Here is a 15,738-nt window from a genome sequence, read left to right as displayed (position 1 = left end):
AACCTCCCATGCTCTGCCTCCGAATTGCAGCACTGGGAACCAGTGGAGATAGGGACAGAGATGTCCAGGTGTGAGGGGGAAGCCCCTGCCTACGCATTGCTGAGATCCTGGACTCCAGAGAGCAGGTGCACAGCCGGCAACAGCAAACAGTGTATGCGCACACTCTACGACTAGGCATCCGGGGGGGCCCATTGTCAGGGTGAGTTAGGATAGCCCTAAGGTAATGTCTGCAAGGAGACCTGATTTGTTACTGTTTCCACACCTTGGCCCCATGGGTTTTTAGAATATTTCAGCATTTGCATGTGTGTCGGTTTGCCACACGTTGAGGGAAACGGTAACAGTTACCTGATACAAGAGGATGAATGACCAAGTGGTTTAATGGAAAGAAAGAGGGATGTAGAGGGAACCACTCACCTTGTAAAAAGCCCTGTGGTTCTCAAAGATGAGACACATGTCCTGCACGAACCCCTTCACTCGGAGGTACAGTTTCTTATTCAGCTTTTTCTTGATTTTGTTTAACCACATGAGTTTTGTTGGGCCATGAGATGCATTGTTACTCTGTTGACAGAGGTGCGGAAGGGCAGGCTGTGAGCACAATTCAAGTCCACCCCCTGTTATAGACCGAGTATTTGTGTCCTCCCCAAATTCCTATGCTGCGATCCTAACCCATAGTGTGATGGTATTAGGAGGCTGGGCCTTTGGGACATGATTAGACTGTGCGATCCTAACCCATAGTGTGATGGTATTAGGAGGCTGGGCCTTTGGGACATGATTAGACTGTGAGGATGAGCCTCATGAATGGGATTAGTACCTTTATAAAAATGACCCCACAGAGCTCTCTCCCTCTCTTTCCATCATGTAAAGACACAAAATGAAGTTGGCAGTCTGCAGGATTACACAGGCACCCCAATCTCAGGCTTCCAGCCTCCAGAGCTGGGAGAAATAAATATCTACTCTTTGAGCTGCCTTGTCCATGGTACTTTATGGTAGCAGCTTAAGGGGCCAAGGACTAAGTAAGCTGACTCAGATGTCCATCAACAAGATGGAGATAATGATGAGTGGACTCACTGGACCCATATCCCAAATTTGACAATGCCGGTTTCGGGCTTTGTTGCTGTTACTTACATAATGTGGTCTTGAGGCAAAAAAGGGGCTTTTTGAACAGCAGTAGACCTTCAAGAGGACAAATTCACATTTCTGCAAAAGAGAGAGGAGATTTTAAGTGAGAAGCATCTTGGAGAGAATGAAGTATACATGCTCAGACAAAATGGATGGTTCCCAAACCTGTGGCCTATGAAACAAACATGGAATGAGAATTTTCTCTGGAATACAAATTTTAGTGTTAGGTCTTGGGAATCAAAGCACAGCAGGGGACAGCTGTTCGCCCCTGGGCACCATTCCTCCAGCCCCTGCAAGACTGTGCTGCTTCTCTCAAGTCAACAGAAAGGAGGAGAGTTCAGGTTTGTATTTCAACTCACCAACTGTTCCTCAGGCACCATCCGCCTCTGTAAGACCTCAGATATCTGGTGACATTGTTGACTTGGTTGAAGAGCCTTTATCATGCAGAAGATGCAACTCCATGGTTCCCTGGGAAGTTGGGCATAAGGTCAGCAAAGATAGATTTTCTGTGACTCAGCCACTGTTTCTACAGCTGCTAAAGTCCTCTGTTCAGGAATGACTGGTGGTTTCCACACTGTATCCAACTTGTCTCTGTGCTAGAGCCCCATTTGGGCATAGCTGGCAGATACCCCTCCCATTTATAGTGGTAGCAGTACTGACAGTCTGTTGAGTGAGCTGCCATGGTGGATGATAGTCTTTCATTCATCTCAAAACTTAAGAGTTCCTAACTGAGCCACTATGGGCTCAGATATGAGCCCTGCCATTTAAAATTGAGAATTGGAAATTGGTACCTTCAGCACTGGAGTCTTGGGCCTTAGTGAGCCATCAGACTACAGTAAAAGGAAACCAGCTCTTGTTTCTCAACTTTGCTGAGTAAGCGCAGAGTTATAGGCATCCTCTCCTCTGGCACTGCCATACCTAAGCCTAGAATCTGTGCTGCAGAAACTTCTTGGAAAGAAATCTATGAACAGAGTAGTGTCAGACATCTGCCATTTGACTCTACATTCAATGCCTCTGCCATTCTTCTCTGCTAAGCTCCCTGTGCTGAAGGGTTTTTGATAATCAGGAGGATACAGGGGCACCTGGGTGGCTCAATCATTAGCGCCTGCCTTCGACTCAGGTCCTAATCCCAGGGTTCTGGGATTGAGCCCTGCATTGGGCTCCCTGCTCAGTGGGAAGCCTGCTTCTCCCTCTCCCACCCCCCCACTTATTTTCCCTCTCTCACTATCTCTCTCTGTCAAATAAATAAAATCTTTTAAAAAAAATCAAGAGGATACAGTGATCCTTCCTAGATATGTCATTTGCCTCCTCTCTGCTTGGCTACTCCAGTGCTTGCTCAAGGGGCCCATTCCCGAGTACCCATGGTGTGAGGATGGGGACTATACATGGGCACAGCAATAAAGACCTGTCTTCTGCCTCTGCAGCATACCCAACTGCAGAGCTTTATGCAGAGTCCCTAAGATGACACTATTCCTTGGGAACTGCCTGGGAGCAGTTGGATTACATTAGACTCTCCCAGTACCAAGGGTGCAATGTTCTGTCTTCATAGGGACAGACACAATCCTGATGGAAATCATCCATCCTCCTTGGTCACAGAAATTCTGCCTACACTATCACTTACAGAATGCCTTATCAACCTTCATGCTATCCCTCTTACCATCATCTCTGACCAAAAATACGTTTTTTTAAAAAAGATTTTTATTTATTTATTTGACAGGCAGAGAGGCAGGCAGAGAGAGAGGGGAAGCAGGCTCTCCGATGAGCAGAGAGCCCAACATGGGGCTCGATCCCAGGACCCTGAGATCATGACCGAAGCTGAAGGCAGAGGCTTAACCCACTGAACCACCCAGGTGCTCCCTCAAAATACATTTTAAGGCAAAAGAAATATAGCATCCATGGTTATCTGAAGGCTCATCACAGTCCCAAATTTTTCAGCTTTTTGATGTTCCCAGAGCAGGTGATATATGCTTTAAACCAGCACCCTATGTATGATACCATCACCCCCTCAAAGTGCCTAGGTCTGAGAACCAAGTGGGAGATGTGGGGGTGACACTTGCAGAGTTTTTGCTTACCATTAATCTATTGCTGCTAACACTGTTCTACAATGGATATTGATACTGTAAGACTTGCTCCCTCTGCCTCAGGACACATACAACCAGAGACAAACACTGCCGGTTGAGTGCCCAGAGTGGGAGGAGCTGTGCCACAGGAAGGGAGGGCGAGAAGGGGCCAGGGCTCACTAACCGGTTAACATCTATATGGTGGATGTGGCATGTCTCATGAAAGGACTTTGGACAAGTATCACAGCAGAACAGCTTTCCAGGTCGACGGCACACCTCACATATATTTGAGTTTCCCGGCTAGAAGGGGAGGTAATGCAGACATCATTGGAATTAGTGAGATCCCGGAAGGTTGATACATTGAGACTCTAGAATCCATGGTCTTTGCTTGTGCCCGGAGGATGCTTGTAGATTTCTCTTCTCAAAATATTAAGAAATAACACTGAGTGAAGATTTTGGAAGAAGACATTCTGGTCTGCAGTGAAGTTTGGGAGGAAGTGAATATTAGACCATTAAAGTTCTCTTTACGAAGTCAAAGATTCTGACACAGACTAGCAACAACCACAAAAGAAGATGAATTAAAGATAATCTGAGGAATTTATTATTTTGCTGGCAAAACTTGGCTCGGGAATATAACACAGTGTCTTATCTAGTTATTGCATCATCTAATTGACTCACTGAAGAGGGATTTACCGAAGATTTAATGTAAGAGATTACACTTCTGACATATCACTACATCCTATTTTCTTGGCCATAAGTTTCCCATGATTTGAAGGGCCTGGGGGGGTAGTTCCTGCACTATGAGTTCTGTGCCTGGAGGACCCCTGGGCCAGTGACATACCTCTGGTTTGGAAAGACGTAGATACAGATTACCAGGTGGATGCCAGGGAGGACAGAGCTCTTTGGCTCTGGGAGCCTGGGGTAAGAGGTCCCATGATTTAGCTCGGCATGTAAGGTGTGGAGGTGCTGTCCCCAAATGGCCACAGATTGTGATAACAGTGACCACCACAACTGAAGGCCTAGGACATACCTTCATTTTCTGAGCACATGAAAGACCTATACTATACTATATATTGTAAAGGAGCCACAAAATTGGTTAATGCTAGGTTTTTCACCAGTCATAATATGTGAGACCTTAAGCCAGATTTAATTTTCTTTTTTTTAAGTTTATTTTATTTGACAGACAGAGATCACAAGTAGGCAGAGAGGCAGGTAGAGAGAGAGGGAAGCAGGCTCCCTGCCAAGCAGAGAGCCCAATGCGGGGCTCAATCCCAGGACCCTGGGATCATGACCCAAGCTGAAGGCAGAGGCTTTAACCCACTGAGCCACCCAGGCACCCCCAGATTTAATTTTCTTGAGTGAAGATAAACATTTGATAGTGTTTGTATCTAAGTATTGTGGAGAAACAAATGTGTGTTAAAAACAATGGACTTAATAGACCAAAATAAGACTTGGTCAAGGAATAAGCCCATTGGTAGGTAAAGAAATCACATTGTTTTCCTGGTGTGTGTGTGTGTGTGTGTGTGTGTGTGATAATCTATGTGAATAACATGTGAATCCCGACATACTACAATTTCTATGTAAGAGTGTGCCTGTGCTGCAGAAATTCCCAGAAGGATGAGCACCTGGCTCTTCTCCTGGGACCACCTGAACAGCAAGAGGGCCAACTGAAGAAGACTATGTGATAGGGAAACATTTCATCCAATGGGTGGCAGCTCTACACTTAGATGAAAATATCCTGTCTACACCATGGATTGGAAGAAGGGTTTACATCCTTTTGTGACAATCTAGGTAGAGAATAATGCACAGATTGGGGGGGGGTTGCTGGCCAACCCAGCTATGGGTGGTTGGGACTCTTGGTGGTGATGAGGAAGTGAGGAGGTGACAGGGAGCACCATTCCACCTCTTCCTTCTAGAAACACTCTTTATGCTTTGTTCCATGATATTATACTCTCTTGGATTTTTTTCTAAGCCTCTGCTTCTTCTTCTTCTTCTTCTTTTTTTTTTTTTTTTAAATATTGTCTCTTGATCTTTATTTGGCTTATTTAACTTTTGTGTAGAAAAGTCAGGTTGTCATCTAAACAAATGTCAGAAAAATGAAACACATATTTCTCACAAATATGTATTGGAAGAAGATCAGAGAATTCATTTGTTTTCACACAATTTAAGTGTTCATCTATATGTATAATATTTTAAAATTTTATTTATTTATTTATTTTTAATTTATTTTCAGCATAACAGTATTCATTATTTTTGCACCACACCCAGTGCTCCATGCAATCTGTGCCCTCTATAATACCCACCACCTGGTACCCTGACCTCCCACCCCCGCCCCTTCAAAACCCTCAGATTGTTTTTCAGAGTCCATAGTCTCTCATGGTTCACCTCCCCTTCCAATTTCCCCCAACTCCCTTCTCCTCTCTATCTCCTCATGTCCTCCATGCTATTTGTTATGCTCCACAAATAAGTGAAACCATATGATAATTGACTCTCTCTGCTTGACTTATTTCACTCAGAATAATCTCTTCCAGTCCCATCCATGTTGCTACAAAAGTTGGGTATTTGTCCTTTCTGATGGAGGCATAATACTTGATAGTGTATATGGACCACATCTTCCTTATCCATTCATCCGCTGAAGGGCATCTTGGTTTTTTCCACAGTTTGGTGACCGTGGCCATTGCTGCTAAAAACATTGAGGTACAGATGGCCCTTCTTCACTACATCTGTATCTTTGGGGTAAATACCCAGTAGTGGAACTACAGAACACTCATGAAAGAAATTGAAGAAGACACAAAAAGATGGAAGACCATTCCATGCTCTTGGATCGGAAGAATAAACATTGTTAAAATGTCTATACTGCCTAGAACAATCTATACTTTTAATGCCATTCTGATCAAAATTCCACCAGTATTCTTCAAAGAGCTGAAGCAAATAATCCAAAAATTTGTATGGAATCAGAAGAGACCCCAAATCGCTAAGGAATGTTGAAAAACAAAAATAAAACGGGGGGCATCATGTTACCTGATTTCAAGCTTTACTACAAAGCTGTGATCACCAAGACAGCATGGTACTGGCATAAAAACAGACACATAGACCAGTGGAACAGAGTAGAGAGCCCAGATATGGACCCTCAACTCTATGGTCAAATAATCTTCAAAAAAACAGGAAAAAATATACAGTGGAAAAAAGACAGTCTCTTCAATAAATGGTGCTGGGAAAACTGGACAGCTATATGTAGAAGAATGAAACTGGACCATTCTCTTACACTGTACACAAAGATAAACTCAAAATGGATAAAAGACCTCAACGTGAGACAGGAATCCATCAGAATCCTAGAGGAGAACATAGGCAGTAATCTCTTCGATATCAGCCACAGCAACTTCTTTCAAGATATGTCTTCGAAGGCAAAGGAAACAAAAGTGAAAATAAACTTTTGGGACTTCATCAAAATTAAAAGCTTCTGCACAGCAAAGGAAACAGTCAAGAAAACAAAGAGGCAATCCACGGAATGGGAGAAGATATTTGTTTCTTTTTTTCAAGTATCCAATTCATCACCAGTCCTGCCAATCCTGCCAGTCCCATCTCCTTCTCAATGCTTCTATGAGGTCTATGACCATGAGGACACAGATGTCCTACTTACAACACTGTCTTATTAGCCAAAGCACAGCAGCCTTTTTTCAGGTTCTAAATCATAACAATCAGAATATCATCCATGTACCCAGTGAGCTGAGGTGAATTGGGATATATCTCAATTTATAAATTCTTTCCATCTATAAATTCAATATAAGAAGAGAAACAAAAATCACACGTAAGAGGAAATTCTAGGGTCTGTATCTTGCCCACACACTTTGAAAGGGAAAATGTATGGAATATCCTATCAGGGACATCCCTGTATACAACCCCACATGGGCCTGGCATGGACCATGTAAATATTTCTCTTTTTTGTCATAACAGATGACACCCATGGATGCTGACCACTGCTGGGTGGAGGTTTCTGGACCATTATCTTATGAAGTGCACTATAAGTAGGCCCTGAGAAAGAATTAACAAATTTGCCAATCTTGTGTTGGAAGGCCTATAATCTATGAAGCCCACAAACTCAACATATATCTTTTTAATCTTTTTAGCAAGAAATTTGTCCTTTTGCTTGGCAGTGGTTCTCAACCTGCTGTACAATAGAATCACTTGGGGAGCTTTAAAAAAATTCTGATGCCCGAGGCCACATCCTCAGAGATTCAATTAGTTGCATGTGATTTTGATTGTTTGTGTCAGCAGGTGGGAAGGATATTTGCAGTTTGTTTTAAAAATCAAAACCTAGATGGTTTTCAGGTGCAGTCCTTAGTGGAGAACTCTGGCTTCTAAAGCAGTGGTTTCTGGATCAGCAGAAGCAATGTCCACTGAATCATGCTGGAAGTGTAAATTCTCAGGTGCCATCCCTCACTCAATGAATCAGAAGCCCAGGAAATTCAGATGGACACTGCAGACTGAACCGCCCTGGCCCACCATGGCCCACAACAGCCCACAACTCTGGCTGTGTATTAAAACCACCAGAGGAGCTTTGGAAAATCTTGACCCTTAGAACACTAGCATCAGAACCTCTGTGGGTGGGACCTCCAGTTGATTGCCATGTGTGGCCAAGGTTGGGAGCCCAAGGTCTGGTGGGATTTTTTCTGGCAAAGTGTGGGAGCTATGAGTAGAGTCATTATCAGTCTACAAAATCTGCCACAGAAAGGCTATGAAAAGGAGTGTGGACATTCTTATTAGGAGACTCTGGGAAACAAACTGAGGGTTCTAGAAGGGAGGAGGGTCGGGGGATAGATGAGTGTGGCATGGATTGCATGGAGCACTGAGGTTTATACACAAACAATGAATCATGAACACAACACCAAAAACTAATGATGTACTCTATGGTGACAAACATAACATAATTTAAAAAAAAGAGGAAGAACTGTTGCCTTTTTATCTCCACAGAGGGCTTGGATGTGAGCTGTGGGAATAACCCTCCATGTCCATTCCAGTTATCAGAAAGGCTGTGTAGACCTCAGAGATGAGAGCTATTCCACTATACAAGGGTCCCACCTCCAGAAGAGGAATCAAAGTCATGTGGTTGCATCTAGATCATGCTGGGCAATGCTAGAGGACCAGGGGGCATGGCAACCCTTTTCTAATCCTCTCTCCATAAGCATCCCTTATCAGTACAGCTGCACATCATTCTACAGTGAGAGCCCCCCTGGAGTGGTGCAAAAAAGTGATTCGGCCCCAAATTCCCATTTGTTGTAATAAAAGCAACCAAAGTGTGATTTGGCTTACAGGAAGTGGTCCTTTGTGATGTTGGCAGACTTTAATGCAGGCAGCCATAGTAAGCAGGGTCTTTAGATCATAAGGGTCCATATACAGTCAAGCACTAGCCAAGCAGTTTGAGTAAAAATGTCTGCGATTTGCTATGTGTTGATAATTTCCATCTTAGCCAGTTCAGGTTCCTGACGGCTTCCTTGAGATGAGCTCCAGGTCTCCATAAAGGACCCTATGATATTTATCTGCATCACCCACTTGCCCTATGTACATTTCTCTGCAGGGCTGGGGACAGGGTCTGCCCCTGAACTTGCCAGCTTGGCCCAGCCTATTCCTTCTGGTGGATGTTTCAAACCTTCTTAGCTCTGCCTCTGTCTAAGAGTGGATGTTGATGATCTTCCTTTCCTTCCTTATTACCTTCTTTAAGATACTGTTCTTCTGGGGGGAGGAGTCAAGATGGCGGAGAAGTAGCAGGCTGAGACTACTTCAGCTAGCCAGAGATCAGCTAGATAGCTTATCTAAAGATTGCAAACACCTGAAAATCCATCGGCAGATCGAAGAGAAGAACAGCAATTCTGGAAACAGAAAAACAGCCACTTTCTGAAAGGTAGGACCGGCGGAGAAGTGAATCCAAAGCGACGGGAAGATAGACCCCGGGGGGGGGGGGCGGCTCCCGGCAAGCGGCGGAGCAACCGCGCACAAAATCAGGACTTTTAAAAGTCTGTTCCGCTGAGGGACATGGCTCCAGAGGCTACCCGGGGCAAAGCCCACACGGGGTCAGCGTGGCCTCGGGTCCCACAGGGTCACAGAAGGATCGGGGGTGTCTGAGTGTCGCAGAGCTTGCGGGTATTGGAACGGGAAAGCCGGCTACAGAGACAGAGCCGACAGTAAGCTCGCAGCTCGGGGTGACCTTGAACCGGTCGCAGGCTCAGTGAGCTCGGAGCGCGGCCGGAGGTCGGGCAGACGGGAGTAACTGGGCGCTGTTCTCTGAGGGTGCACTGAGGAGTGCGGCCCTGGGCTCTCGGCTCCTCCGGGCCGGAGACCAGGAGGCCGCCATTTGTATTCCCGTCCTCCGGAACTCTACGGAAAGCGCTCAGGGAACAAAAGCTCCTGAAAGCAAACCCGAGCGGATTACTCACCCTGGCCCCGGGTAAGGGCGGTGTAATTCCGCCTGGGGCAAAGACACTTCAGAATCACTACAACAGGCCCCTCCCCCAGAAGATCAACAAGAAATCCAGCCGAGACCAAGTTCACCTACCAAGGAGTGCGGTTTCAATACCAAGGAGAGCAGCAGAATTCCAGAGGAGGAGAAAGCCAAGCATGGAACTCATGGCTTTTTCCCTGTGATTTTTTTTAGTCTTGCAGTTAATTTAATTTTTTTCTTTCTCATTTTTTGTTTTTTTTTTTCCTCGCCTTCGGGTAAAATTTTTTTTTTTTAACTGTTACCTTTTTCTTTTTTAACGATTTTTTACTAGTTTATCTAATATATATATATTTTCTTTTTTACATTTTTCTTAGGTGTTTTCTCTTTTTTTAATTCTTTTCTTTTTTCTTTTTTTTTTCTTTCTTCCTTTTTGAACCTCTTTTTATCCCCTTTCTCCCCCCTCACGATTTTGGATCTCTTCTAATTTGGTTAAAGCATATTTTCCTGGGGTTGTTGCCACCCTTTTAGTATTTTACTTGCCCCTTCATATACTCTTATTTGGACAAAATGACAAGACGGAAAAATTCAACACAAAAAAAAGAACAAGAGGCAGTACCGAAGGCTAGGGACCTAATCAATACAGACATTGGTAATATGTCAGATCTAGAGTTCAGAATGACAATTCTCAAGGTTCTAGCCGGGCTCGAAAAAGGCATGGAAGATATTAGAGAAACCCTCTCGAGAGATATAAAAGCCCTTTCTGGAGAAATAAAAGAACTAAAATCTAACCAAGTTGAAATCAAAAAAGCTATTAATGAGGTGCAATCAAAAATGGAGGCTCTCACTGCTAGGATAAATGAGGCAGAAGAAAGAATTAGTGATATAGAAGACCAAATGACAGAGAATAAAGAAGCTGAGCAAAAGAGGGACAAACAGCTACTGGACAACGAGGGGAGAATTCGAGAGATAAGTGACACCATAAGACGAAACAACATTAGAATAATTGGGATTCCAGAAGAAGAAGAAAGAGAGAGGGGGCAGAAGGTATACTGGAGAGAATTATTGGGGAAAATTTCCCCAATATGGCAAAGGGAACGAGCATCAAAATTCAGGAGGTTCTGGGCGCCTGGGTGGCTCAGTGGGTTAAGCCGCTGCCTTCGGCTCAGGTCATGATCTCGGGGTCCTGGGATCGAGTCCCGCATCGGGCTCTCTGCTCAGCAGGGAGCCTGCTTCCCTCTCTCACTCTCTGCCTGCCTCTCTGCCTACTTGTGATCTCTGTCTGTCAAATAAATAAATAAAATCTTTAAAAAAAAAAAAAATTCAGGAGGTTCAGAGAACGCCCCTCAAAATCAATAAGAATAGGCCCACACCCCGTCACCTAATAGTAAAATTTACGAGTCTCAGTGACAAAGAGAAAATCCTGAAAGCAGCCCGGGAAAAGAAGTCTGTAACATACAATGGTAAAAATATTAGATTGGCAGCTGACTTATCCACAGAGACCTGGCAGGCCAGAAAGAGCTGGCATGATATTTTCAGAGCACTAAACGAGAAAAACATGCAGCCAAGAATACTATATCCAGCTAGGCTATCATTGAAAATAGAAGGAGAGATTAAAAGCTTCCAGGACAAACAAAAACTGAAAGAATTTGCAAATACCAAACCAGCTCTACAGGAAATATTGAAAGGGGTCCTCTAAGCAAAGAGAGAGCCTACAAGTGGTAGATCAGAAAGGAACAGAGACCATATACAGTAACAGTCATCTTACAGGCAATACAATGGCACTAAATTCATATCTCTCAATAGTTACCCTGAATGTTAATGGGCTAAATGCCCCTGTCAAAAGACACAGGGTATCAGAATGGATAAAAAAACAAAACCCATCTATATGTTGCCTCCAAGAAACTCATTTTAAGCCCGAAGACACCTCCAGATTTAAAGTGAGGGGGTGGAAAAGAATTTACCATGCTAATGGACATCAGAAGAAAGCAGGAGTGGCAATCCTTATATCAGATCAATTAGATTTTAAGCCAAAGACTATAATAAGAGATGAGGAAGGACACTAGATCATACTCAAAGGGTCTGTCCAACAAGAAGATTTAACAATTTTAAATATCTATGCCCCCAACGTGGGAGCAGCCAACTATATAAACCAATTAATAACAAAATCAAAGAAACACATCAACAATAATACAATAATAGTAGGGGACTTTAACACTCCCCTCACTGAAATGGACAGATCATCCAAGCAAAAGATCAGCAAGGAAATAAAGGCCTTAAACGACACACTGGACCAGATGGACATCACAGATATATTCAGAAAATTTCATCCCAAAGCAACAGAATATACATTCTTCTCTAGTGCACATGGAACATTCTCCAGAATAGATCACATCCTCGGTCCTAAATCAGGACTCAACCGGTATCAAAAGATTGGGATCATTCCCTGCATATTTTCAGACCACAATGCTCTAAAGCTAGAACTCAACCACATTAGGAAGTTTGGAAAGAACCCAAATACATGGAGACTAAACAGCATCCTTCTAAAGAATGAATGGGTCAACCGGGAAATTAAAGAAGAATTGAAAAAAATCATGGAAACAAATGATAATGAAAATACAACGGTTCAAAATCTGTGGGACACAACAAAGGCAGTCCTGAGAGGAAAATATATAGCGGTTCAAGCCTTTCTCAAGAAACAAGAAAGGTCTCAGATACACAACCTAACCCTACAGCTAAAGGAGCTGGAGAAAGAACAAGAAAGAAACCCTAAACCCAGCAGGAGAAGAGAAATCATAAAGATCAGAGCAGAAATCAATGAAATAGAAACCAAAAAAACAATAGAACAAATCAACGAAACTAGGAGCTGGTTCTTTGAAAGAATTAATAAAATTGATAAACCCCTGGCCCGACTTATCAAAAAGAAAAGAGAAAGGACCCAAATAAATAAAATCATGAATGAAAGAGGAGAGATCACAACTAACACCAAAGAAATACAAACTATTATAAGAACATACTATGAGCAACTCTACGCCAATAAATTTGACAATCTGGAAGAAATGGATGCATTCCTAGAAACATATAAACTACCACAACTGAACCAGGAAGAAATAGAAAGCCTGAACAGACCCATAACCAGTAAGGAGATTGAAACAGTCATCAAAAATCTCCAAACAAACAAAAGCCCAGGGTCAGACGGCTTCCCGGGGGAATTCTACCAAACATTTAAAGAAGAACTAATTCCTATTCTCCTGAAACTGTTCCAAAAAATAGAAATGGAAGGAAAACTTCCAAACTCATTTTATGAGGCCAGCATCACCTTGATCCCAAAACCAGACAAGGATCCCACCAAAAAAGAGAGCTATAGACCAATATCCTTGATGAACACAGATGCGAAAATACTCAACAAAATACTAGCCAATAGGATTCAACAGTACATTAAAAAGATTATTCACCACGACCAAGTGGGATTTATTCCAGGGCTGCAAGGTTGGTTCAACATCTGCAAATCAGTCAATGTGATACAACACATCAATAAAAGAAAGAACAAGAACCATATGATACTCTCAATAGATGCTGAAAAAGCATTTGACAAAGTACAGCATCCCTTCCTGATCAAAACTCTTCAAAGTGTAGGGATAGAGGGCACATACCTCAATATCATCAAAGCCATCTATGAAAAACCCACCGCAAATATCATTCTCAATGGAGAAAAACTGAAAGCTTTTCCGCTAAGGTCAGGAACATGGCAGGGATGTCCATTATCACCACTGCTATTCAACATAGTACTAGAGGTCCTAGCCTCAGCAATCAGACAACAAAAGGAAATTAAAGGCATCCAAATCGGCAAAGAAGAAGTCAAATTATCACTCTTCGCAGATGATATGATACTATATGTGGAAAACCCAAAAGACTCCACTCCAAAACTGCTAGAACTTATACAGGAATTCAGTAAAGTGTCAGGATATAAAATCAATGCACAGAAATCAGTTGCATTTCTCTACACCAACAGCAAGACAGAAGAAAGAGAAATTAAGGAGTCAATCCCATTTACAATTGCATCCAAAACCATAAGATACCTAGGAATAAACCTAACCAAAGAGACACAAAATCTATACTCAGAAAACTATAAAGTACTCATGAAAGAAATTGAGGAAGACACAAAGAAATGCAAAAATGTTCCATGCTCCTGGATTGGAAGAATAAATATTGTGAAAATGTCTATGCTACCTAAAGCAATCTACACATTTAATGCAATTCCTATAAAAGTACCATCCATCTTTTTCAAAGAAATGGAACAAATAATGCTAAAATTTATATGGAACCAGAAAAGACCTCGAATAGCCAAAGGGATATTGAAAAAGAAAGCCAACGTTGGTGGCATCACAATTCCGGACTTCAAGCTCTATTACAAAGCTGTCATCATCAAGACAGCATGGTACTGGCACAAAAACAGACACATATATCAATGGAACAGAATAGAGAGCCCAGAAATAGACCCTCAACTCTACAGTCAACTAATCTTCGACAAAGCAGGAAAGAATGTCCAATGGAAAAAAGACAACCTCTTCAATAAATGGTGCTGGGAAAATTGGACAGCCACATGCAGAAAAATGAAATTGGACCATTTCCTTACACCACACACAAAAATAGACTCAAAATGGATGAAGGACCTCAATGTGCGAAAGGAATCCATCAAAATCCTTGAGGAGAACACAGGCAGCAACCTCTTCGACCTCTGCCGCAGCAACATCTTCCTAGGAACAACGCCAAGGGAAGCAAGGGAAAAAATGAACTATTGGGATTTCGTCAAGATGAAAAGCTTTTGCACAGCAAAGGAAACAGTTAACAAAATCAAAAGACAACTGACAGAATGGGAGAAGATATTTGCAAACGACATATCAGATAAAGGACTAGTGTCCAGAATCTATAAAGAACTTAGCAAACTGAACACCCAAAGAACAAATAATCCAATCAAGAAATGGGCAGAGGACATGAACAGACATTTCTGCAAAGAAGACATCCAGATGGCCAACAGACACATGAAAAAGTGCTCCATATCACTCGGCATCAGGGAAATACAAATCAAAACCACAATGAGATATCACCTCACACCAGTCAGAATGGCTAAAATCAACAAGTCAGGAAATGACAGATGCTGGCGAGGATGCGGAGAAAGGGGAACCCTCCTACACTGTTGGTGGGAATGCAAGCTGGTGCAGCCACTCTGGAAAACAGCATGGAGGTTCCTCAAAATGTTGAAAATAGAACTGCCCTATGACCCAGCAATTGCACTATTGGGTATTTACCCTAAAGATACAAACGTAGTGATCCAAAGGGGCACGTGCACCCAAATGTTTATAGCAGCAATGTCCACAATAGCCAAACTATGGAAAGAACCTAGATGTCCATCAACAGATGAATGGATCAAGAAGATGTGGTATATATACACAATGGAATACTATGCAGCCATCAAAAGAAATGAAATCTTGCCATTTGCGACAACATGGATGGAACTAGAGCGTATCATGCTTAGCGAAATAAGTCAAGCAGAGAAAGACAACTATCATATGATCTCCCTGATATGAGGAAGTGGTGATGCAACATGGGGGCTTAAGTGGGTAGGAGAAGAATCAATGAAACAAGATGGGATTGGGAGGGAGACAAACCATAAGTGACTCTTAATCTCACAAAACAAACTGAGGGTTGCTGGGGGGAGGGGGTTTGGGAGAAGGGGGTGGGATTATGGACATTGGGGAGGGTATGTGCTTTGGTGAGTGCTGTGAAGTGTGTAAACCTGGTGATTCACAGACCTGTACCCCTGGGGATAAAAATATATGTTTATAAAAAATAAAAAATTAAAAAAAAAAAAAGATACTGTTCTTCTCTCAGATTCGCTCCTTATCTGTCATGGGCAGGCCAGCCTTAGCTATTACCACTTAAAGTCCTGGCTCTAGAGACCCTAGTGGTCTAGCGCTCTGCCTCCCATACCTACTATCAAGGGGAAATAAGGGAACAGGGAACTTTCCCTGAACAAATGGAAAGGAAGTTTCACGCAGAGACACCAACTCCAAAATTATCTCCCTGGGGTGGAAGATACGTTTGTTCTCTGCTTGTCACACACAA

The 15,738-nt window shown here is 42.8% G+C and overlaps 1 protein-coding gene across 1 annotated transcript in view; it reads right to left on the bottom strand.

Moving 5' to 3' along the window:
• Positions 1-15,738, bottom strand: part of SP100 (SP100 nuclear antigen) — a 98,881-nt gene that overhangs the window by 831 nt on the left and 82,312 nt on the right. Inside the window, exons 23-26 of the mRNA XM_032354323.1 lie at positions 3,364-3,479; positions 1,479-1,587; positions 1,126-1,197; positions 415-558 (exon numbers count right to left, since the gene is read on the bottom strand). Coding sequence (XP_032210214.1) covers positions 415-558; positions 1,126-1,197; positions 1,479-1,587; positions 3,364-3,479 — 441 coding nt within the window. The remainder of the gene's footprint in view (positions 1-414; positions 559-1,125; positions 1,198-1,478; positions 1,588-3,363; positions 3,480-15,738) is intronic.

This window comes from Mustela erminea, chromosome 8 (assembly GCF_009829155.1).
Source record: "Mustela erminea isolate mMusErm1 chromosome 8, mMusErm1.Pri, whole genome shotgun sequence".
NCBI lineage: Eukaryota > Metazoa > Chordata > Mammalia > Carnivora > Mustelidae > Mustela > Mustela erminea.
This window is presented reverse-complemented; position numbering and strand designations above follow the sequence as displayed.